The sequence below is a fragment of the Acyrthosiphon pisum genome, chromosome X, assembly GCF_005508785.2.
Source record: "Acyrthosiphon pisum isolate AL4f chromosome X, pea_aphid_22Mar2018_4r6ur, whole genome shotgun sequence".
NCBI classification, from domain to species: domain Eukaryota; kingdom Metazoa; phylum Arthropoda; class Insecta; order Hemiptera; family Aphididae; genus Acyrthosiphon; species Acyrthosiphon pisum.
The window spans coordinates 3,032,887-3,057,225 of record NC_042493.1 but is presented as its reverse complement, the minus strand read 5'-3'; the positions used below and the strand labels follow the sequence as shown (position 1 = coordinate 3,057,225).

General features: G+C 28.4%; 1 protein-coding gene across 1 annotated transcript in view; it reads left to right on the top strand.

The window, feature by feature from the left end:
- The window catches only part of LOC100158732 (protein eyes shut), a 57,677-nt gene continuing 33,338 nt past the window's right edge, over window positions 1-24,339 (top strand). Inside the window, exons 1-3 of the mRNA XM_016807332.2 lie at window positions 1-65; window positions 18,477-18,829; window positions 23,104-23,252. Coding sequence (XP_016662821.1) covers window positions 18,675-18,829; window positions 23,104-23,252 — 304 coding nt within the window. The 5' untranslated portion in view covers window positions 1-65; window positions 18,477-18,674. The remainder of the gene's footprint in view (window positions 66-18,476; window positions 18,830-23,103; window positions 23,253-24,339) is intronic.

The following is a 24,339-nucleotide window of genomic DNA, read 5'->3' as shown; positions in this document are numbered from 1 at the left end:
GACAGTGTACCGAAAGCCGCGTCACGGGGTGGATTTCTGACGTATATAGTGAAGGACGCACACAGGTAAACGATCGCACATGTAAACACTTAACAGACACACAGCACAAGTACGACTTAATATTATACTATTTACGAGCACTCAAACAGCTAAACCATAGTCGCGGTGGCTCCGTCTGCAGTGGCGTCATTTTACGTTTTTCTATAAGACTGCAGGCTGCGAATCACCATCGACATGTTTCGTCAAAATCACATTTATGATATAAATAATTTAATATAACATATTTACACCGGTTTCAAACGAATATTGCTTAATATAAATGCACTTATGCACCAAATAGGTACTGATCACTGCAGATGACGCCACTGCAGTGGCAATGGTGGGTATAATAAACTAACGTGGACAAAAAATGTCGTTTGGTCACTATTTATATTCCCACCATAAAGAGGAGAACATATTTTACTGTGCAACATCGTTTTTATTTTTTCGATATCAGAACGTTGCACAGTAATTAATGTTCTCCTCTTTATAGTGTGAACATTTGGTTGCTTACCTTGAACTACAGCCGAGGTGGTTCTTACCCGCGAAAAACAGTTTTTGCAATGTTTTACATTTGTAAGATGGAGACAGCACATCATGCGGGTGTAGATTTCTCTTAAGCACTTGCATTTTATGTAGAATTCATGAAGATCATACCGTATGACGTATTATATTATATTTATATGATTCGGGTATGTTCTCTAATTTATTCCTATCTTCCAACGGTACGGAAGTACTACGGTATATTACGGTATACTTCGGACTTTCGGAGTAGATATTACCGTAGTCAATACGTTCAACACTATTCGAATTGGTACTATATATTATTATGTATTATACTATTGTGTAATACAACAATGCAGTTACAATGCAGTTTTAAAACTTTTTCATAACCTAATTATTTTGCACAAATGTTCTTAGTAATTCAGTGTGCATTCACTTATTCCCAGTATTTGTTCTGTTTTTTGCACTCTGCGTATAGACATTTAAATCGATCCCAACTCTATATGAACATTATAAAAAACGTAAATGTGCATTGTGTGCACTCGAGGCCTAAATAATAATAAAAAAAACAACGATAATGCATCACGATAGGGTTTTATTTTTTCTATAAATTTTAATAGAACATTTTTATTTTTATTTTTTATTTTTTCATACCGATCGGTTATCACCGATTATTAATGCAAACTGAAATGTACCTTCAACTTATCTACAAACACTGACATTTTCAAGTGGTAGTATACTGGTATACCGGATTACTGGAACCGAATTTATATTGAATATTTAATTAAAACATTTTGTTTTCTTTCCCTGCAGTCGATATGTGCGGCTCTGCGGACTGCGGGTGGCCGATAACACTACAAAATATGTATAGAATTATAAACCAGCTGCTATGTTATTTCAATCGACAGTTTCAATTTAAATTATAAACTATTAATTATTATTTTATTTTTTTTATTTATGTATTTTAAGGCTTCAGCAGTTTAGGTTAATGGTTATTAGCATGTAATAATTTTGTACACCATACTATTAATACAAACAATATTAATGGTATGTACTTACCTATATTAATGAGTGAATTGTAAAAACTAGTCTTGTAAAGTGTACATTTTATGAGCCATGACTTATTAATGTAATAGCAGGATATACAAACAGTACAATTAATTATGAACATAATTATACCTATATAGTCAAGTAGCCTGTAGTCTATACTCTATGATACTCTTTACCATATTTTAACTTAAAATATTAAGCTTTAAATTTTTTAACTCAAACTTTATTAGGAAATGTGTTTTTGATTAGTCACAGTTTGTGACAACAAGTTTCGAAATTTGTAAGCTTATCCGCCAAAAATATTATTTTTATCTGTCAGGGTGCTAGATTGACATACCTTATGCTTACTTTTTTAATTTTTAAATAAAATAATTTTGTCATTCAAATATGTTTGATTATTTTAATAGGCAACTAGGTTATAACCTCGTACCTATTATAAATCAAGTGAAACAGCCTTGTTAAAAATTGCTCGACATACAGTCCGTATTTCCGTAACGGTAACACACATACCTACGGTTTTTTTTATATGTTTCAGTTTTTCACACAAACCATACAGATGAATAAAATGTACCTATAATGATGATAATATACCATTGAATATTGATGGTTAGGTATTGGTTTACTATAGTTATTATCATTTTCAATGTATAAAATTTAATAAATTATAACAATTAAGTGTTCATTTTTCGGACTCAAAATTAGTAGGTAGTCATTAATCAATATAATGGTGCATTGGTGCTGTATTAATTTTTCAAAAACATGTTTCATGAATAGGTGACAATAGATAGGTGACAATATGTAATTTACGATCGTATCTAACGACAAATCGGTAATAATAGATCTTTGTATTTTTAATTTTTAACCATTGTAAATTATTAAGGTAAACTTGATATACTACAATATTGATAATAACTTATGCACAGTGATTTTGAAATACCTATGTAGTGTTATCGCTATGTAAAAAGTAAAACGTATACATTTAACTATACGTATAGTACAACACTCAAGTCCCAATTCTAACGGCCTGATCCGAATTTTAAAATGTAACTGGAATATATAGGTATAATCAAAAGGCAAGTTAGTGAAAATAATTAACTGTGGCAAGTTGAGTTAATTCATTTAAATGGCCTTCAGTTAAGTTAAAAGCTTACAAAAAAAAATTAAATATATAAGCTTTAAGTTGAGATAGAAAATAAACTTATTTAAAGCTGTAATAATAAAGTTTTTTTCATGTTACAATATTTTTAAGTCATAAATGAAAATGTCCCTTGATTTACACAAACATTTATCACGACGTTTAACACTGTGTAAACAATTAGATTATTATAATACAGTGGTCGCCGCTTATTGGATTCACGGTTAATTGACTCATTCGCCTATTAGACTCAAAACGGCTGGTCCCAATTCGCACAAATACACACACAGTAAAAAATTCATCTATTCGACTCACACACCGGTTAATAGGGTCATTTGAAAATTAGATAAATAAAGAAAATATGTACATATATTGAACAAACGTGTTATAAATAAGGATAAAACCTATCAACTGAACTTTATAATGAATGGATAAATATTGACGAAGAAGTCCAAACTATCGAACTCGTTACCGAGGAAGGTATATGTGGTGAAATACAGTCAAAACGGCTTAAAGAGAATGTGGCTGGTGATAGTGACGAAGAGGAACCTGATGAGAAACCACCATCAACTAAACAAATGCTAGAAGAGCTTCAAATTGTACGTACAGGGATTCAGCAAAGAGGCAATTTTGACGTATACGAGAAACATAAATCTTATGAAGATATGATTATGAAGTTGGCCGAAGAAGGGAAAATCCAATCAACATTAGATGGATTTTTATCAAAAAATTAATTAATTTTATTAATTATGCATGTACCTATCTTATTAATTTTATTTTATTTTTAATTGCGTATAGCTAGATTTTTATTTTTATACTTACCTTGAATCTCAATACATATTTTTAAGTTTTTAAATTTAAGCATTTTTAAAATTTTTTTGAGTCATTCGCTTTATTGACTCATTCGGTTAATCGACTCAAATTGTCGGGTCCCAAAGTGAGTCCAATAAGCGGCGACTACTGTATATAATTAGAAAAAAAATAACCAAAATTGAAAAAGTTATTAGTTGATTTGTAAAAAAGTTATTATCTAGTTGGTTCCGCATGACACGAAAAGAAAGTTAAGTTAACTCTATGACATTGATAATTAACTATAAAAAGTTAAGTTACAACAATAAAAATTTTAACTGAATAAGTTAATAAGTTCAAAACAAAAATAATTAACTAATTAAGATAAAAAGTTTAAAAAAATAACTTTTTAACAAGTTAATCCCCATCTTTGGGTTTTATATTATATCACTGATATCATACCGAATATTTCTGATATAAATATAAATTATAATTGTATCCAGTTGATCAATATTATCTGTAATACATAAATTCAATATTTATGGTGGATACAATAGAAATACATTTTTTATACTGAAAGCATTATTATTTCGAAAAAGTTATATCTTGTGCCTTGTAAGCAGTGTTCGGAATAGATAAGTATTTTTTTATCTAGATAAAAATAAAGATAATGCAACACAAATGTATCTAGATAGATGTAAAAGTAACTTAACTCATTTATCTAGATAAAAAAAAGATACAATTTTTTTTAAATGTGTTTTAAATTTAGGTATATTTTAGTTGGGCACTAGGAACATAATAATAATAATGATATAAATAAAAACAATTAAATTATTTATAAACCATAAACTTGGTTTGAGAATCTGTATAAATATTTAAAATGCGTTTGTACAATTTCGCGATTTTTATCAATAAAAAATGTATCTAGATCAATTTATTTAGATTAGTAAAAAAATTATCTAATAAGATGAACGTTTAGATACCTTGTAACTATTTATCTAGATAAGATAAAAGATGAATAAATAATTATTTAAATATTCATCTAGATAAATGTATCTAGATAATTCCGAATACTGCTTGTAAGATAGCGTTTATTGATAATATTATGTAAGTGTCACTGGTCGAGGCTACCAACTATGAGCTTTACTATCACATTTTCATTAAAATATTGGCTGACATTTGTAAATTATTAATATAATATTTCATATATGATTTACCATTAACTATAACAGCCTTACACAATTACACCTGAGACCATGCTTACGGCAGTTACATAACGTAATTAATAATATACCAACGTCGCTGTCGTATTGTAAATTGTTGTTGCAAATCTGGTCAAATATAAAAATCTCGATTTATTTTAAATATATAATATTCAAATACCTACCACTCTCGTGTTTTATAAGAATTTCTTAACTGCAGTAACCATTTTAAGACGATATCTGTTATGGTATGGATATTTATTCAAAAGGATGTCATCATAATATTTGATTCATCTCTTTGATCCACCACCACCACCCACGGCGCAATAAGGTAAATTTTCGTTCGACATAACCAATTTTGTGTTGTTAGCTTTTGTTTTATTCGCTCTAATAGTAAATTTACATAATCAAATTTAAAGTTAAGGACATTATTTGTTTTAGTGATTAGTTTTTTCTACAATATTTCAAATGTACTTATCGTATAACAGTCAACGCACAAACGCAGATAACCCGATAATGTATTTACATTTTAACTTTAAGTTTAATAATGATTCAATTCACTCTGATGTTAAATGTTAATGCTAGTAAGATTGGTTATTTGGTTTTGATAAACACAAATTTGCTACGTTGTGCCTCTGGTCAGAACCCAGAGAGAGTAGTTCGGCGATATCCTATTAAGTTTTTATTTATTTATTCACTCGATTGAATATACGACATCTGTTTCTTATTGATTGTATTCCCATTTCAATAATGGACATCGGCCGGCGGATGTCAATGTCACAATGACTATAAGTACACTAATGTCTATTTGTGACGACTTGATGGCCTACGGATGTTGAGGAAAAAAAAACGAAATGTCCCTTTCACAGCATTATAATACAACCATACGTCTTGCCCTCTACGTATCCTATTAAAAATTTACCTGATGACTTTTCCATCAACAGGTATATACCACTGAACCTATTATTATATACACTTACTCGAAATGCCTTTGTTGGCACCACCCATTCATATACCATATATTATACATAACATATTATTGACGTGCCGGTGAATCCTTTATCTTCTACGACCGTGTATACTTCCGGGCATCAGTTCCAAATCCGTTTTTATTCAAGACTCCGAGTATTATTTAAAGTTTTTACTTTATTATTTTTATGACAACAGAAAGAGTACTTATAACTTATTTAATTTAATATGTTACGAAATCCCAGGAGTGTCTAATCAGTGGGCGTTTCTCCCTCCCATCAAGTCTATACAAAATAATTTAAAATTTAATATAGAAATGTTGTCATTGAACTCATTTGTAGTTTAAGATCATTATCTTAAAAAAAAAAATGTCAAAAGCCGAAGTTAAACCTAATCACAAAATTGGTCTAAAAATAAGTATATTTAAATATAATATTACGTTTTGCCCACGCTGCACGGTTTGGGAACTGTTGCGGGTGTAAAATAATATGTGTATCATATTCATATTAATATAATAGTAAATAATTTAATAAAAATATTATATGTCTCGAAATGTAGCTTTGATATAATTTATATATCTTGTGTGCATTTTTTTTATCGTGTTTTCGCTTTTTTACTCAGCTCAAAGTGCGATATTATTATGTACCTATTTATGGAAGTAACGGAATGTTGCGTGAGTTCTCGACGGGGTGGTGGCGTGTCTGTTCGCAGTTTGTGTTTAGGCGTATCGAAATACTCGTCCCTGGTACCGACTGCCGACGTTATATATTGTTATTATTTTGCTCTTAACTCGGATTTTTCTAACACACACACACTCGTGACAAACTCGATTATTGGATTTTACTTATCGTTATAATAGATATTTTATATAGAATTATATACCTATACAAAACATATTATATTTATATAATATTATGTTGTATTATACTATTATGTATATAATATTGTGCAGGTACATAAAGTGTACATACAGTCGTACTATGTACTAATACATACGTCATAATAAACGCATAATAATAATATACTAGCTAAATACTAAATAGTAAATACAGAAGTGCCGGTTAAGGCGCGTCCAGACGGAGCAGCTTTTGCCGCGCGGCATTAGCGTGAATACATAAATACATTTTCTGCGGCTTTTTTTGATGCCACGCGGCATAATTTCCGATCGGCCTAGTAGGCGGTCTATATCAAAGGAAAGCCGCGCGGCTTGTGCCGCTCGCCTATGTCGCGTGTGTGTGGACGTATTTTCAGCAAAGCCACGCGGCATCATCAGTATTGTCTTCTGGAAGATAATCGGGAAATAAATGCCGCTCCGTGTGGACGCGTATTTGGTGGGCAGCAAAAGCTGCTCCGTCTGGACGTGCCTTTACAGGCATTGTTGATTGTTACAATCCGCAATAATTATTCCTTCGATTGTCCAATTATGTGGCTCAATGTGCAATAGGTACGTTTTAATACCATTTCTCGAGTGTTACAATTAATCATTATTGTTTCAAATCGGGAGCGTACACTTGAATTATTTCAGTAGTTGGATCAGAGTTATTTCGAGCAACAGCAATTTAATGAACTAACGGGGGAATAAAATATTAATTATTATATTACATTGTTGTTGTGAATTTGTGAAGTCTCTTGACCCACTATCCGTTTTTCTCTATTAATAAATAAAATGGTATTTTATTTTATTTTACACAATATTAATGCGACAGTATTTTATTTTTATTCACACAAAATGAACAATATGCAAAAAAATATATTATTGTTATTTAAATTACGTAATTTTACGGCCACTTTTTTTCAGTTAATTTTCGGAAATAATTGTGTCATGTTACAAATAATTATTACAATTTTAACAATATTCATGAAACATAACGAATCTCTATAAATATAACAACGTGTACCTACCTATAAGAAACGTATTTTGGAACAAACATAATAAATTGAGTTTATTATTTTTACCAAACTCAAATCAATACTATATAATACTAGTTAATATTATTGTATGTACCTATAAATAACTTATTGAAAATTATAGGCACGACTTTGACGTTTGCGCATGAAAGCATTAAGTTTTATGGGAATTTCTATTACCTAAATGTATTTATTTATTGTTTTTTTTTCGTTAAAATAATAATATCCTCCAACAAAATTGGTGCTCAAATCCTTAAATTAATATCAACTTTGATAATTATGTACCTACCTACTGTTTCATATATAACTGATATATAGGTAGGTATACTTAAAATATATTATAATTTGTATTATGTAAGCAAGTAAATAATATATTTGTAACAACTATATAGCAGTATTGCACATGTGTTTTTTTATTTTTAGTATTTCATTTATGACCATGGTCCATAAGTTATAACTAAATACATTCGAAAGACCCAAGTGAGTATAAGCATAAGAGTATTTTCACAATTATTTATAAAGCCCTTTGTGGTAAATGTGTGAAATTGATTACTCATTAGTTTTTACTTATTAGTTATCACTTAGTTATTACACATTATACAACAAATACAAGTTTACAAAGACTAATTATAAGGTAAAATATTGACTTAAACTTTTGACTTCAGTTTGTACTTAGTTGTGTGTATGCATGTACAATGAAACTTCCATTTAACGAAATGTTTGTATAACGAAACATTTTTGAGAGCCATTTATACAATTCTGTTTAATGAATTTCTCTATAATACAATTTGTTTTGTTGCCCACGAGTCACGAGATTTCGTAATATGAAAGTTTCGCCGTATTTTATTTTTGGCCATGTACCAAAATTGAATTTAGTATTACTCGGAAAATAAATTCTTTTTTTTTTAAACATCATTGGATTTCATTATGCCAACGTCAAGTGCCAAAACCGGAAATGTTTTTTTTTACCGTTAAATTGTTCCGATGCAGAAAATAAATTGCATTTTATATATGCAATTATATGCATTTGAATATTATTTTCCTCAAGTCCAAATTGATTGGTTGTGATATACGTCCAGATCTACCTTATCCTTGAAGAAATAGAACCATTTTTTGTTTGCATATTTTATAGATTTAAGAGAATCTTGTTAATTTTGTTGATCTAAGAAAATCAAAAATAACAATGCTTATACCACTGAATAATACAATACAACTATTTATATGATCTAAGTAGCAATCTATAATAAGTATGGTACAACTCGCAGGGTGGATCACGGCCCACCTGGCCCACCCCGTGCGCATGCCAATGATTATATTGATTTATAGACTAAACCTACTACCCGGTGGCACAACCAGGATTTATTCAAGGGAGGGGGGGGGGGGGTTAAAAAAAATGTATTTAACTATATTGTATTTCTGTTCTTTTCCTTAGTATATACATACATCTTATTTCTTAATAAACACAATCAGCCGGGTTTAAGGCCAATAATAAAAAAAACACAATTATATTATTTACATTTTAGATTCTGAGAGGAGCGATGAATGTATTGATTTTACCATGATGTGTGTGTATTTTTTTTATAAATTTGTTCTTTATTTTTGTGACTGTGATCATGGTTTGGGGCTGTAAAACAGCTTAGATTTTCTTCAAGAGTAACTTTCGATGGGAAAGTGAATTTAGTTGGTGCATTCGGGAGGAAAATTTAAAAATTTTCAAAAGTTTTCAAAAGCACTGGGAAAAACAACATAAAAATTAAGGGAAAACGGGAATATTTACCTACACAATATTGGTTTTCGACAAGATCGATTTTGGTTTTTGGTGTAATTCTAATTACAAATGAACGAATGACTGTAGATACATGATATTTTGACTGGTTGTTTGTATTCGCATTCCAATACACGATAAAATTTTTAAAATAATTTGATTTGTTTTAAACTCTTTTGGAACTTTTTTAGTTCCCAATTTTATCAGTCTTTATTTCTATGAATGTCAATAAAACTTTATGTTTATTTGTTGGTAAAAAAGTTTGAAAATGTAATACAAAGCGCATACTATATTGTTATTACAATGACATTTGAAAAATATTAAAAATCCTTAGTCACAGTTTTTTTTTTACGCATTTAAAGTACAAATCTTGACAAAATACGGAAAAATCACGAAAACTAGAATATTATTTTGAGTTGAGAATTCATAAAAATTTTTCCTTTTAAATCTAAGATTTGAAAATGTAATACAAGATTATTCATAAGTTTGTATACCTTAATCAAAAAAAGAATGCCCACAAGCAAATTAAAGTCAATTTTTATGAGCGTTTGAAGTTCATATTTTTACAATATTGGATATTCACTCGATTTCTCATGTAGCGATTTTGCTACTTTGTTCTTATTCAAAAACTCAAAAACGAATAATTGTAGATACATGAAAATTTTACTGTATGTTTATATTTTCATTTCCTATATACCTACCATAACATTTTGACATTTTTTGAGTTGTTTACGGACATTGTCAGTTTTCAATTTTTTTACTTTTTTTTTCCATAAATATTAATACAATTTTTTTTTCGGTAAAAAATCGAAAAAATATTATGCAAGGCTTCTTAAATATTGTTACAATAGAAGTTGAAAAATATTAAAGTACATAGACACAATCTTTTTTTTATAATCATTTATAGTTCGAATTTTCACAAAATTTATCAAATTTAAAATGTAATAATTATTTTGTAGTTAAAAATGTATAAAATGTTTAACTTTTATAGCTAAGGATTGAAAATTTAAAACAAAGTTCCACGCAAATAGGTTATATATAAATTACTTTATTCATAATAAATATCAATAATATCATCAAATATACTTAATAATATCATAGGCTGACTGACCGTTTTCGCTCAGAATCGTTTTTCTTATACAATGATATTATATCATTGAATTCAAATTTCACACCATCCATTACAGTGACATACTTGCAACCAACTGTATAGCAGAGCGACACCCACTTGCCCACTTTTTTTAAATTTATATTTACAATATATGTCAATTAATTATGATTATTATGCCAATTGAATTATGGTATAGTCCTATTGTCTCATATTAATCTCATAAGCTTAATATGACTAGTAATAATCAATCGAATCAATAAGTTTTGATGAACATTTCAGGGAAACTTAAAAATAAAAATAAAACTAGGACATAAGCCAAGGATTTATAGGAACTCTGAATAGAACAAATAAAAAATAATTGAAGCTTGTCTGCTATGTTTTTTCGTTGAAAAATGTTTATGTATATTATAAAAAATTTAATTTGCAAACTATTCAGGAATCATATACCAAAATACCAAAGATAAACACAACCGTATCGATTTTCCAACTGAGAGAATGGTGAAACAAGATTAATTTGATGGCTAGAGTGATGAGTAATAGGTAATAGTAGATTAGTGGTAAGCTGAGCCGAGTAAAGTTTTTTCTTTGATTTTGATTGTGGTTCGTATAATTTGTAATTGTGCATACCATAGGATACAAGACCTTAACTGAAATCAAATTTCAGTGTAAGGAGGGAGGGATCTAAATTTTTTTCGTTTATAGACACTGGACAATAATCATTTGTACGTTACAAATATAAAATTATTCTTAATAGAATAATCAATAAACAATATTCGCCGCTAAAGTTTTTCTACTTTTAAACATTATTGGGGGGTCCAGACCCAGTCCACACAGTTTTGGCTTAATATGATAAGAATTTAGCAGCAGACTTTTATATAAAAATACATGATAACATATTTTCAAGACTACCGTCTGTCACAGACCTTAGAAGTAGAGCCGAATATCATTAAAAATTACAATGTTTTTCAACATTTGTTTCAAATTTTCAATATTGAAATAATTGTTATTTATCACTTTTAAGGCATATTAATCATGAAAATTCTTAGTATAAAATTGATTAAAAAAATATATTATTTTATTTTAAAATATTTTAAAATATTTTAAGAAATTTGTTTTTTATTCCCCGATAGTTTGTCTATCAATTCTTAATCATTCCATTTACGGTTCCGATAGGCGATAACAGACAACAATTATTATTGGTCTGTTGGTGGTAAATCGCGGTTGCGTTATAATATACATAATTATTATGTATATATGTATAATGTATATATATTATTTTCCGTTTCTTTAGTTTTTGATGTAAAATATCTAATGGCGACTGGTACGGGAGTGAGGCGACTGTGGCGTGTCGACGCCTCACTCAAGTCTCGTCGGCTCAATCTGCAAATCTGCCTCAACTTGGCGATCTCTCCTCTCCGCACGCATATTTTAGGTCTACGTCAATGGTGTAAGGTATCGGCGTACCCACGCGCCGCTTTATATGCGTTTATCAGTATTTTATTATGTATTAATATTTATCACGTTGAGCTCCGGAAAATACGTCCGGTCGACTATACCCACGCCCTGCAATCTGTATAATATATCCTCTGTATATAATTAATCTTATTGTTATATAAATAATTAAAGAGTAGAAGTAAATAAAATATAAATACGGATGGTTCTGCTCGTAATAATTTTGATTTAAAAAATAAATTCAATAATTAGTGTTGAAGATAATTTTAATATTTTTCAATCATTCTGTATATTGAAGGAACACGCTGTATTATAGGTACATCCAAAGATGTGCTACGTTAAAAAGTTATTAATGTTATTAAATTAATTATATCCAGACCTAACAAAATTAATAGAGTATATAATATGGTATGTTATTGTTATCGACGTTCGAAGACATCGTCATTTCGGGTAAAAAATAAATACATACACTAAAATTAAACAAAAAATAAAAACTAATTATATCATTAGATTCTTGAGACAGTACCTGATCGCTTATAATATATTTGAAAACGTTATCTCATCGCCAATCAAAATTATGAATCGTCAAAGTGAACACTATATTTGTGGACGAGTAGTCGACACCGGCGACCAGGGCAATGTTATAGATGTAGACTACCCGTCGACCGTGACGTTTCAATTTTCAACATTGTTACCAAAAGAAAATGTTTGATGTTTCACATCTGCCAGGTGTCCCGCGACGGCTTAGTTTTTTTTTATTTATATTTCATAACATAAGTATTTATATAAGAAATTATGGCTTTTCATAAAACCATTTTTAACATTAAGGAAGTGCCCATGCTCCATAAATTATTAGAGCCATTAATGGTTTTTATGTACGATGTACCTATAGCGTATACTGTATACCTATACGATTAAGGTCATGTTAGATATACCTTAGAGATAGACTAAACTAAAATTGTTTTTTATTTTTATATTAATACACCATATTTAGTCTACAAACGATATAGTCATTCCAAGAACTTTGTTGGTCGGTACTGTTTTCCGGAATTCATTTTTCAATTATGACGTTCTGAGAAAAGTTGACACTATATTATACTATATTTTACTCAATAATTATTTCTAAAATATAAATTTAATTTCAAAGTATTCTGTGAACTTACTAAGGTGTTTACGAATATTTTAGTCATTCATAATATTTTGCTATTGACATAAAAGAACAAAAATATGACAACCATTTTTTAACTTCTGTTTTTCTTTGTTTAATTCTTTGCTCAAGTCCCGAAGAATATATTGTTAATTATATGATTGTAGCCAATCAAATTGTGACTGACACATTTTCGATACTTTTATGTTTTTGTTGGAACAATTTTTAAGGAACCTAAAACCTTGCATTAAAATTTAAAGTTCTCTTATTGTAACAAATATTTTCTTGACATAAATTGAAAAATAAATAAAAAGTAGAATATTCAAATGTCTCTGAGTAAGCTCAATAAGCTAAAATACAACCCATAGGTAGTTAGATTAATATTATTGTTATTAGATATTTTTCTTTTTTCTTTATTGTTTTTAAAGAGATAATTATTTTACCATTTATATCTAATAATGATTATTGAAAAAAAAAATTAATAAACTAATATTGGATGTACTTACATAAGAATGTGATTTCCTGTGTACCGTAGAATAATACTCAAATATTATGCTTTGTGCTGTTCAGTGTTCCATATTTAAAATGTTTGAATAATTTCCATGTTTGAAATATTTGAAATGGCTATCACATGCATATAGCAGCCATAGTACCCACAATAATTAACAGGAAGTACTGGAGCAGTCATGTTTGTTCGATTAACAACAATGGCCAATGGGTTAGACCTATATAAAAAATAATAATAGTAGTTTATATTGTGTATATAGCACGAACATTTTAAATATTAGTCTTTAAAGTTTAAACAGAGTCCTCTTCATAGGCGTAGCGTGATGAATTTTTATGAAGGGGGGGCTAAAGAGAATTCCGCGCGGGCCCTCCATCATTCGCCGGTGGTCCTCTTAAATCGCATCGACGCTTTGAAAGACATTTCATTATATAATTAAAATTAAAATACATACTTATTAGTTATAATGTACGAGCATTATAAATTAGTTAGAAGCACATGTCGGTTCTAATGTTACAATTTGCTTTTTTATCGTGATCGTTATTTTTTTTCTCATATTCAATTCGATTTAGGTTGGTGTTATTATAGAATTATTTTTCATTAAAATGTTAAATTTATTTTTTATAGTTTGAAATGTTTGTGCATTACATTAATTGGTCATATCTTTTTCTATTTAAATATCATAGGCAGAGGTGCTGATGTCTTTTGAAACGCCTATGATATAATTTTTTTAAAGCTTAAACACGCAAACCACCTATTCACAAGTACTAATAAAAAAATTTTACAATCATTAATTTAATTACCTATGCCATTTGTCATAGGCAAAACCTACTTTCGGTGCCTCTAACGATTCATTAGAATTAAATACCTACATTCAACTATTCAAGTAACTGATATAGAAACTCATAGAATTTAACTCATGTTTTTAATTGTTATTTATTTTCAGCGAGACTATTGACTAGGTAAAAAAAAATACAGTTATGTATGATTATTTTTAAATAGATAATTCTATAATTAGGTATTTTGAGAAACAAATAGAAAATTTGAAAAAAATAATATTACAATTTTTAGCCTTAGATTTTAGTAAAATTATATCTTTAAATATTTAAATATTTAAGTTTTAGCTTATAAAAAACACATACCAAAGAATGTATAAATTACATTGTTATCCTGTATTAGAAACTAATAATATGTTACTAATTACTATAAATGATGTAGCTTTTTATAATTGTGTGTTATAATACGATAATATTATATTATGCTTTTTCCAAACATTATTTTTGTGCTTATTTTGGCTTTCTGTGAAATTATAATAGGAAATGGGAAATACAAATTATTGTTTGTAAAATTTGAACAATAATATTTTGGCATTCTAATAAAAAAAATTCGTATAATACATTATTATAAGACAATAAATGTTTGTATTTATATCAATAGTTATACTGTTATAGTGGCGCAACTAGGAAGGAATGCACGCTGGGATGCAAAATACAAATACTGTAGGTACCTGAGTTCCAGCTCAGTAACCTTTCTTTTGTACAAATTCGGCCCAAAGAAAATATAAATGCCATTTAGGATAAAAATAGGATTAAATATAGGTATTAATTTTAATTATACGAATGAAACAAATATTATAGTAAGTAACCTAAATTAACTCGATATTATTTTCACTTTCATATTATGTTATGTAAATTTATATAGATAGATTATTATGATTATTTATATTCAGTAGATTGAATAAAATCAAAATTTCAATCACAAAAAATCAGTTGAAATAATTTAGTTGATACTAATAATTAGTAACTAATTTAGAAACTGGGACTAAATTTACATGACATCTATTTTAAGAATTAAATTCTTTTATTCGTCCTGCATTGTAGGCAATTTAAAACATTATCTTTATTACCTATTTTATTAATATGTCACCGTTATTGTGTGGAATAATAACATAACATTTGGAAAAGTCTAGAAATCTATTTAGAAATTAAAAAACAATCTGGAGTGCCTACATACAGTAAATTTCAAATGAATTTAAAGTGTTTAAATATGATGTATAATTATAATACTTTATGTCTATACCTGAGTCAAGAATTCAAGATACCTATTGTATTTTATTTATTCTGGGACGAAAATCGGATACGCTTTAATACCCTCGGATACCCGGGATGGAACTTGTAGGTTACCATTTATCGTAATTTGTATGTTTAAGATTCGCAGCGCATTCAAATGACTGTTTTTGAACTTTTAGGTATACTTTTATGCTTGATTATAATATTTTGGTAGCAAGTAATATCAAGCCTGGGCAAGTTAATGATAATTTTTAACTGAGTTAAGTTAAGTTAATGTAAAACATTTTAACTCAGTTAATAGTTAAAAGTTAACCTAATTTTCTTTTTAACTCAGTTAAGTTAAAAGTTATATGAACATTTTCGATTAACTTATTAACTTAAGTTAAGTTAAGTTATTATTTTTTTTTATAACATCTTTATAAATACCCAGTAAAATGGTTTAAATAATAAAAAGGTGGGTAAGTGGATTTCGCTCTGCTGTACAGTAGGTTACAAGTGGGTCACTGTATAATGGATGGTATTAAATTTGAATTCAATGATATTATATCATTGTATAAGAAAAACGATTCTGAGCGGAGATGGTATGTCAGTCTAGGTATAAGACATAATAATATATTATAGTCTATAGTATTTAAAAAAAAATTGATCTATAATAGGTACCTATAATAAATTCCAAATTAATCATATCATAATATCTATTAGGTACTTATAACGCGTTATACATCAACAACAAACCGTGATACTATCATAGATATATAATAGCATACTTTAGAAGTTTTAAGTATACCCAAGAATAATATTATACAATCACAACAAAATAACTAAAATAGTTATTCTAGGTTTTTAATATGTAATTTCGTCCAAATTTGTACTTAAAATGACTATAAAAATAAACTATGTAAATGTATTTTTTAGATTTTTTGGTAACAGAATTAATTACTTAGGTGGAATCTTGTTTTAAATTTTCAATTCTTAGATACAAAAGTTGAACATTTGATAAATTTTGTCAAAATTCGATCTTTAAATAATGCTTATAAAAAAAATTGATTTATTAATACACTAGTACAGATAAGTACTATACATTTTTTTTAAATTATTAAATAAAAATATCATGGTATTTAAGAATGTATTTGATTTTAAACTCTGAATACTTTTTCAGGGTACTAAAAGTCTAAAACTGTGAATATAGCCTTATGAATATAGCCAACTTTATACTTCAGTAAAATATTTATTTAAGAAATTTATTTAACTATATTTGTAATTCACTTTTCTAGTAAATGGTTATGTAATATCAATAATAATTTTTATTTTTATTATTTAATTATTTAAAAATTATTTTAACTTGAATTTTATTAAAAGTAACTCGTTTTTTATTAAGTTAATATCAATTAAAATAAGTTAAGTTAAAATAAAGTTAATGAAAATTAAATTTAAAAAAGTTAAGTTAAAAGTTAAAATTAACTTAACTTTAAACTTTTTAACGCGTTTATGCCCAGGCTTGAGTAATATGCACAGGATTTTGATACAGTAATTTTTACAATTAGTTATTGCCAGTGATTAATACGGAGTATTGCTTAAGTGTATAATACTATAGTAATAGTTAGGTCAGGGGTTTTGATGCTATAAAAATAGTATCAATAAAGTTTTATCTGTTGGGCCAAAAAGTGTAAAAATTTAATACAAAGCTCCTGATATATTGTTACAATATCAGTTGAAAAATATTAAAAATACATAGGCACAATTTTTTTTTATAAGCATTTAAAGATCGAATTTTGACAAAATTTATCAAATTTTAATTTGAATAATTATTTTGTAGTTAAAAATTTATAAAATGTTCAACTTTTGTATCTAAGAATTGAAAATTTAGAAGAAGATTCCACGTAAGTAATTAATTCTGTTACAAAAAAATCTAAAAAATACATTTACACAGTTTACTTTTATAGTCATTTTAAGTTCAAATTTGGACGAAATTACATATTGTATAACGCGTAATAAGTACCTAATGGATATTGTGATATGATTAATTTGGAATTTATTATAGGTACCTACTATAGGTCAATTTTTTTTTAATATCATATATAATATTATGTCTTATACCTAGACTGACATACCGTCTCCGCTCAGAATCGTTTTTCTTATACAATGATATTATATCATTGAATTCAAATTTAATACCATCTATTATACAGTGACCCACTTGCAATCTACTGTACAGCAGAGCGACATCCACTTACCCACCTTTTTAACTTCTACTCTAACATAAGTTACTATTTTCATCAAACTAACCTCTATCTAACTAAGTTAGAAATTTGGTAAATTTCAGAAACTAACTTATATTCTTACTTAGTTACTTTTTTTATTAAAGTAACTTAACTTTAACTAGTTGAAAAAAGTGACTAACTTGCCCAGCTTTGAAATTGGATAAAATAAATATAGAATTAATTACCTATATAATATTTGAATGTAATATAATTTCTATAATATTGATAACATAGTATATAGATTGTATAATATTATATTATGCTAACTCTCTGATTAGATTATCACTCTGGTTTTTTTTCAGGATATTATGTGCACTAGTAAAATATATTATTCAAAAATTAAAAAACACATAAATACATTTTGTATTACAATAGTTTATGTTAGTTTCAAAAATAAAATTCTAAAAATCGTCCTCAAGACCCAAAAATATCCTAAAAATTTGAATTCATCAAACAATATGCAATACAAAAACGATATAAGGGATATAATTTGCTGCAAGATCCCCAAAATACATTATTTCCATATTGCATCAAAATCTCAGCCCCGATATGATAATGATTTTTTTTCAGACACCGATCGGGTTCCGTGTATCGCGTTCTCCGTGTCCTGTAACATACGAGCAAAACCGCGGTGCTGTATATGAGCTGGCCGGCGAGTGCTCGCTGAGAACGGGCGAGAAAGGTGTCCACTGCCCACAAATTTTGCAGTGCTCAGTGTAGGGAGTACGACTGAATCTCACCACGGCTGATCCTGTACGGAAATGCTAAATGCCACCGAACCATTTGCCAGTCGTGTCGGTTGCCGTATTTGCGTTCGCTGTGGCCGCGTCGTTGCTGTCATCGGCGCCGAGTGCGGCACGGGCAGGTTTCGCTTGCTTGAGCAGCCCTTGCGCGCATGGCGTGTGCGTTGACCAGCTCAACAGGCAAGTATTGCGTATTTTTAGTATTAATAAAGGATGGGCAAGTTAATGATTTTTTTTTAACTCAGTTAAGTTAATATGCACCAATGACAAAAAGTTTAAAGTTAATTTAACTATATGTTAAAAATGTATATCATTCGAATCTAACTTATATGGAAATACTGTATAAAGTATACACACTATAGTCTATAATTTAGTCTTGGGTTGGAAAAAAATAAGTACTCTAACGTGGTATAAAAAAATTAACTTTTTTTTAAATAAATAAAAAGTTAACAAAAAGTGTGTATTAACTTTTAAGTTACCTCAGTTAACTTTAAACAATTCACGGTAATTTTTTGACATGAAAATGAAATAGTGAAATATAATTAAATTAAATTAACTTAACTTACTTCTTAAGATGAAAAATTAATTCGTTAATTTCACGTTTATTAAAAAAGAAATTTAGTGAGTTAACAGTTAAGTTAATGAAATGCCAAAAGTAACTAGTTAAGTTAAAATTAAATTAACTTTTTAACTCGTTAATGCCCAGCCTTGAGTATAGACAGTATAGTACCTGGAACATAATAAGTAATAATATATACCGACCGCGAACTTGTAGTTAGAATTCGTGTTTACTTGTTCACTCTTATGTGTAACGTTGTTGTACATACCTAATGTAACTTGTACATGTTCTATAATCAATGCAGACATTTAGAGAAACGAATTTATAACAAAGAGAGAGAAAACCCATTTTGTGCTCGTGCACAAAAAATGTTGGTACTTACCACGTACAACTTACTAAACGTTTTTCGTATGCAATAATTTATGATTATTTATATATATATTTATTGACTTTAAATTTAACACATTAATTACAGTGTAATGAGGTAAGTACACTAAACAGCGAGCCGTCTTCTTCAGTTTTGTTTTTTTTTATACGACTATTTTGAAAAGTACTGGAGTACTGGACAATTTTAACTCTTGACCCTACATATAAGATCCAATTTCCTACCAGAAACCACCTTCAGGCCTTAATATTGAAAAACTAAGCACTTTTTGTGCTATTAAAAGAGTCTTCAGACGTTTTAAATAAATCGCCCTATTCAACCTTTCACGCATTGAGAGTAATGGATACTGAGCATTAAAACAACACAATATATTAATGAATATATTAAACATATATATTAATTATTATTATTATATATTTAAATATATTTAATATACATATATATTTAATTAATATATTAAACACAATATATTAATGACTCTTAAGTCTTAACGGTTGTTATAAACAATTAAAAATTAACAAATAATACATCCGGTGTTTCAAAATAAAAGAGAAACGTGTCTTAAAAAATAATATCCTGAATCAAACATATTATATTTCTTTTAGGTATCTACCTAATTAATTTCTAATAATCTAGGAACGGTCTCCGTTTTTGATCAAAATGCTTAACACGGCATATTATTGATAATTTACTCTTAACGATCACTATAACACCTAACGACCAGTATTATATTCTCACAAAAAGTCTTATGTGACTAATAAGTATTATTCCAGAATAAAAAAAAACAGGGAAGTTGCTTTTCTCTATAGTAGATACTATAGGTATCCGGTGTACATTGCCGAGCAGGTAACTGTAACTGATGTGTTAAATTTGAATTCAATGATATAGCCAAATAGGTATCATTCGTATACGAAAAATTATTCTGGCCGGTGACAGGCCGTCTTCACTTAGACTAAATTTCTAAGAATATTTCAGTATATTAAATTGATATTCCTAACAGTAGTTTATTTTTCTATTACTAATACAGAAGATTGAAATAATTTTTGCACAAATAAAATATCTCTAAAAATATAATTGTTAAATATCTAGAAAAAAAATTCTACATATTTATTTTTGATATTTTTAAATTGCTAAAAATCACACTTATGAGGAATATTGCTTTAATTTTTCGAACTTATCGATCAATCATAACATTTTTTTAAATACTTGAAATAAATGAAAAAGATAAACTGCTCTGCTGTACATACGAGTTGAGTTTACTCGGCATTGAGTAGTTAGTCACTGTAATGGATGTGTTAAATCTGAATTCAATGATAAATCATAGGCGCAATATACAAATATATATATTGCAATATACAAAAAAAACTAACCTAAGATTATATAATTTATATTACTATCGATATTTTATTATATATTCATATTGCTAATTGGAAATTGCTACATTAATTTGTTTTTCGACGATGGCTCGTCGTTCAAAAATAAATAAAGTTTAAAATTAATTTAAATACTTTCATTTTCATTATTGAAAAATTTTCATGGTTAATATTTTTTGAATTATAACAAAATAATTAAAATCATTATTTTTTAAACATCCAATTTCTTTGAAATTATTTTAACTAGAAATGCCCAAACAAATTGTGCCTAAGAATTTTTAGATTTGTGTAAAAACAATATGAGGAATCTTGTATCAAATTTTCAAGCATTAGGTATTAAAATTGAACATTTTATTATTTTTTTAACAACTTCTTAATTTTAACATCTTAATTAAATATCTTATTCATTTTTTACTATAAAATAATGAAAATATTTTGTGATTTTGACAAATGTTGTACACTTTTAACCTTAAAAAAAATAATTTGTACTACCTATATGTTTATGATACTTTTTAACTGTCGTAAGAAAAACAAATTTTAAACCTTATATATTAAATTCTCAAGTTTTTCTTATTCTCATAAAAAAATATTATTATACATAAATAGAAAATAAACTAAAAAAAGATAGGAAAATGGATACCGATCTGCTGTATACTAAGTGTCGATATACCGGTGGGTTACTGTAATGGATGGGTTAAATTTGAATTCGAATTGAATTTGAAAAATAATATATCATTGTACCCATACGAAAAGCGGTTCTAAGCAGAGAGGTCTGTCAGCCTATATCAAGTATACCTACTTATATATTAAATATATGAAATGTTCATGTTTTCATCGTATGTTTTTTATTGCTATTAAAATAATTAATTTTACTATTAGTACTATGGCAGGCTGATTTAATTTTTGACAAAAACATTGCACATTTTATTATAAAACGATATTTAATTTATATAATGGTGTAGGTATATTACATTATATTGTTATTAACTTTTGAGTCAATAACACCTTACCGTAGAACGGTGTGAATACAAAATTTTTGAAATTGGTGTATAAATGGCATACCTATTGTATTATTATAATGATATATATTGGTACATGGTAAAGTGTTAACTGCTCGTGTTATAAAATATAAATAGGCAATAGCTTAAAACTAATCTAAATATTTTGAAAATGTAACTGCGTATATAGTTAAATTTATAATATACGTAAAAGTCCCACAAATAATGTTTTTGAATTACAACAAAATAACTAACATCGTTATACTTCGTTTGGATATATTGTAATTTCATACAAACTTAAACTTAAAATGTTTATAAAAAAAATTGTGCATATATATTTTTAAAAAAAATTGGTTTTAAATAAATTGCTTATGAAGAACCTTTTATTAAATTTCTAAGTTTTAGCTGTAAACATTGAACATGTTTATTCACATTTTTAACTAAAAATAATTGCAAGTTTTCGTGATTTCGACAAATAATTTATTGTTGTCCTGTGTTTGAATTTTTAACACACTTATCCTTAGTGTACCAACAGTCAATACAGTTGTTGTTTTGTGAAAATACCATATCACAGAAAGTTGATTTTTTGGGTAACTATTTCTCCATGACGTAGTTGTGTACTCTTCTGAAAATATTACATCTCATGATGTTCTTGACTTACATAAAAAATACGATAATAACCAATGTACTCTCGCTGTGTATCAAAGTACACGTAATAAATATTAAATGGGGGACGAAGTGGCTAAACGCACCGTCACCGGTTCGAACTCTGTCACAGGCGACATTTTTTTTCGAGCACTGATTGTGTCCGGAGAGAGAGGTCGTCATCCACCACCCGGGCATTGCAGATACCTACGGGTGCTCACTTAAACATTTTTCCAAAACAAACACACGTGTGTTCAAAACCTAGGGTACCCTCCCCCACAGTTCCACAGGCTAATGACCTAAGTTTTCAAAGCCTCACCCCCCCCCCCCAAAAAAAAAAAAAAAAATATTAAATATAAATTTTTTTGGAACTATGTATACCTACATAATATGACGTATTTTAATAATATAACGCTAACACGGAGTATTTATCAAATAACTGAACAACGTGACATTTTACATTTTAATATCGTATATTATTATGATTTTTACAGTACATACACATGTTATTGCATTGATGGCTATACGGGTATCCGGTGTCAGACCAACTGGGACGAATGCTGGTCTTCACCTTGTCTCAATGGAGGACTGTGTATCGATGGTATAGCTGATTACAACTGTTCGTGTCCCGAAGGCTATGCAGGTAAATAATAATATTCTTAATGTTGTGTGCATAATATAGTGTGTGGTACTGTGGTGTGGTGTGTCACTGTGTTTTGTCGTTATTATAGTGTATACAAAATGCAGTGGTACCGAGAACTTATATATTATCATGTGAAGCAAATAAACGATCGCTTCACTTCTTAAATGGGGGAATCTTAAAAAGTCGTGATAGATGGGTGGGTAATGGGATAAGAATTTCAGATTTCACTTATCAAAAAATTAGAATTCGGCGCCACTGATACAATATACATTATAATATGGATAAATTAATTTATACCACGGTCCACGACGTTGTACCTACTATATAATACGCTACAGATCAGCAGGGAGTCCTGTTGCATAGATGGCATTGAGGGTGGCTCGCGAATGCCGAAAAAAAATGTTTAAGTTTTTAATAATATTATAGGTATCTGTGCGACAGTGCATTATATTATTGCATATTTTGAGTTGTGCTCGAGCAGCGCCGTAACAGTATACTTAGCACCCACTGATTACCCCTTTCCTCCGTCTGTACCGGTGACTGCAGGAGGAGGAACCGTATTTCTTCTCTCTCAGTATATAGACTATATCAGTGGCGTAGCCAGGATTATGAAATGGGGGGTGTTTTAAGTATAGATTAAAACCAAGTTTTTACAGTTTTCATATATAAATAAATTAAAGGTTCAGAACTTGACTTGTTGCACTAAAAATTATCGAAATATGCAGTCAAAATATGCTTAAATATATGTATATATGTATAATAACTATGTAGCAACATTTTTATATTATTTTTGAAAAATCATAAAACATATTGCAATTTTGGTAATAAAAACTAAAAAATAAGTAGGTATATAAACCCGATAAATAAATAAATAAATAACAACTTAATTTTTAAAAATACTGGCATACAAAACTAGGTTAATAAATAAGTAATAACGAATAACGTGATATGCGAACACCGTGATAAACGAACACGTAGGTACTGATGTTCATTCATTCGTATAATCTACAATCTAGATGTCAATTATAGTTTAAACACAGTTTTGTCACAAAGAGACTTATGAAATCTTACATATGCGAATATAGGG